Source organism: Geospiza fortis, unplaced genomic scaffold, assembly GCF_000277835.1.
Source record: "Geospiza fortis unplaced genomic scaffold, GeoFor_1.0 scaffold167, whole genome shotgun sequence".
Classification (NCBI taxonomy): domain Eukaryota; kingdom Metazoa; phylum Chordata; class Aves; order Passeriformes; family Thraupidae; genus Geospiza; species Geospiza fortis.
In genome coordinates, this window is record NW_005054355.1 from 1,836,991 (window position 1) to 1,838,498 (window position 1,508).

Consider the following 1,508-nt stretch of genomic DNA (forward strand, 5'->3'; position numbering starts at 1 on the left):
CTGAACTCAGCATTAGGATATGTACAACTAAAGTAAAACACATGTCCAGATGGGATTTTAAATGAGCTTTAGAGCTAGGTCAATAGTGTGGCAATGGAGTGGCAATCAGAATCAAACACGAAATCAGGTTCCAGGTACAATTTTAACACTAACTGCTATTAAACTATTTTTAAAAAATAATAGGCCCTTCAGCCTTTATTAGTTACTAAACACTGAGAGCTTGACAGACTTAACAGAGTATGACTTCGATCATTTTTCCCACCTGAGATTTGAAACACAATTTGTTCAAAGTAGTTTATGTTTACTTTCTACTATTAATAATTAGCAGATTACACTACTCTTGAGGTTACTAAGCCTTGTTACAGAAATCAGCATCTCAGGAGCCTGATTAAAAAAATTACATTTCATTCTTTAGAAAGTTTTGACCAAACAGACTTTGAAAGACTACACAATGATAAAATAAAAACAGTTCTAGAAAAAGAATTTCACCTCAGTACAACTGTTGCCAACCTGACTTCCAGCCTACTCTCATAGAAAGTACAGATCCTTACCTCCATTCCCTGATTGATAGCCAGTTTTGCAACTCTCATTGCTACTGGTCCCTAAAATGAGAGAAAAAGTTTATTTACATGTTATCAAAACCTGCAAGATTTGTAACAGAAGAGTCTGCACATAATCCTAATCTTATATTAGGATCATCTAGACTTTGGACTTTTGTTAAATATACAGTATATAAAAGCCATATATCCTAGATTTTATCATTATAGTAGACACTTGTTTCTAAACTGAGTTTGAATATTAAGAAAAAGTAAAAGTATACTATTTTCAAAAGAACCTAATTATTGTGTTTGGTTTATGCTTCAAAGGTGCTGAGTGTGTCCACATTTGTCAAGCTTTATCAATTTCCTTCAAAACAAGGCTCAGAATGGCCACTTTAAGATACATCACTATAGGTCTTTGCAAGGTCAGTCCTATATCCCTACTACTGCACAATGGAGACATGTGAAAATATGTAATCATGAAATAAAATTAACTGATGCAAGCTTCAAACCTACAGTATGCTATTGCAAAGCCTGCTCTGGTCAAGTGATGACACTCTCCCATGAGCAGCTGAGATCCCAGTAAGCAGAGGGATTCTCACATTTGCCTCCAATGTGCTGCAGAACTGCAAGACATCTTTGGGAATCATCTCAGTCCTGTGCATATCCATCAGCATCAGCTTCTGGATATTCAGGGCGGTTGATTTGGGAAAAGCCAAATGCTTATGAGACAGTACTAATAAAAAGTTGTAACGATCAATCAACTTTCCAGAATCACCGTATGTTAAAATTTTTACTGTACTTTTAATTGTCTTTCTATTAAGGTGCTTGAGCCACAAATAACCACCAATAAATGCCATACCTAAGCTGTAACATATTACATTTCAATGAAAAATTTTAGCTGTTACACTTGTGATCCAATAAAGTCGTTCACTAATTATTTTGTTTTTCTGCCTTTTATGAATTTTC

General features: G+C 34.7%; 1 protein-coding gene across 2 annotated transcripts in view; it reads right to left on the bottom strand.

The window, feature by feature from the left end:
* The window catches only part of AUH (AU RNA binding methylglutaconyl-CoA hydratase), a 103,412-nt gene that overhangs the window by 3,997 nt on the left and 97,907 nt on the right, over positions 1-1,508 (bottom strand). For both annotated transcript variants that reach the window (XM_031059055.1, XM_031059056.1), the window contains one exon: positions 552-602. In XM_031059055.1, coding sequence (XP_030914915.1) covers positions 552-602 — 51 coding nt within the window. The remainder of the gene's footprint in view (positions 1-551; positions 603-1,508) is intronic.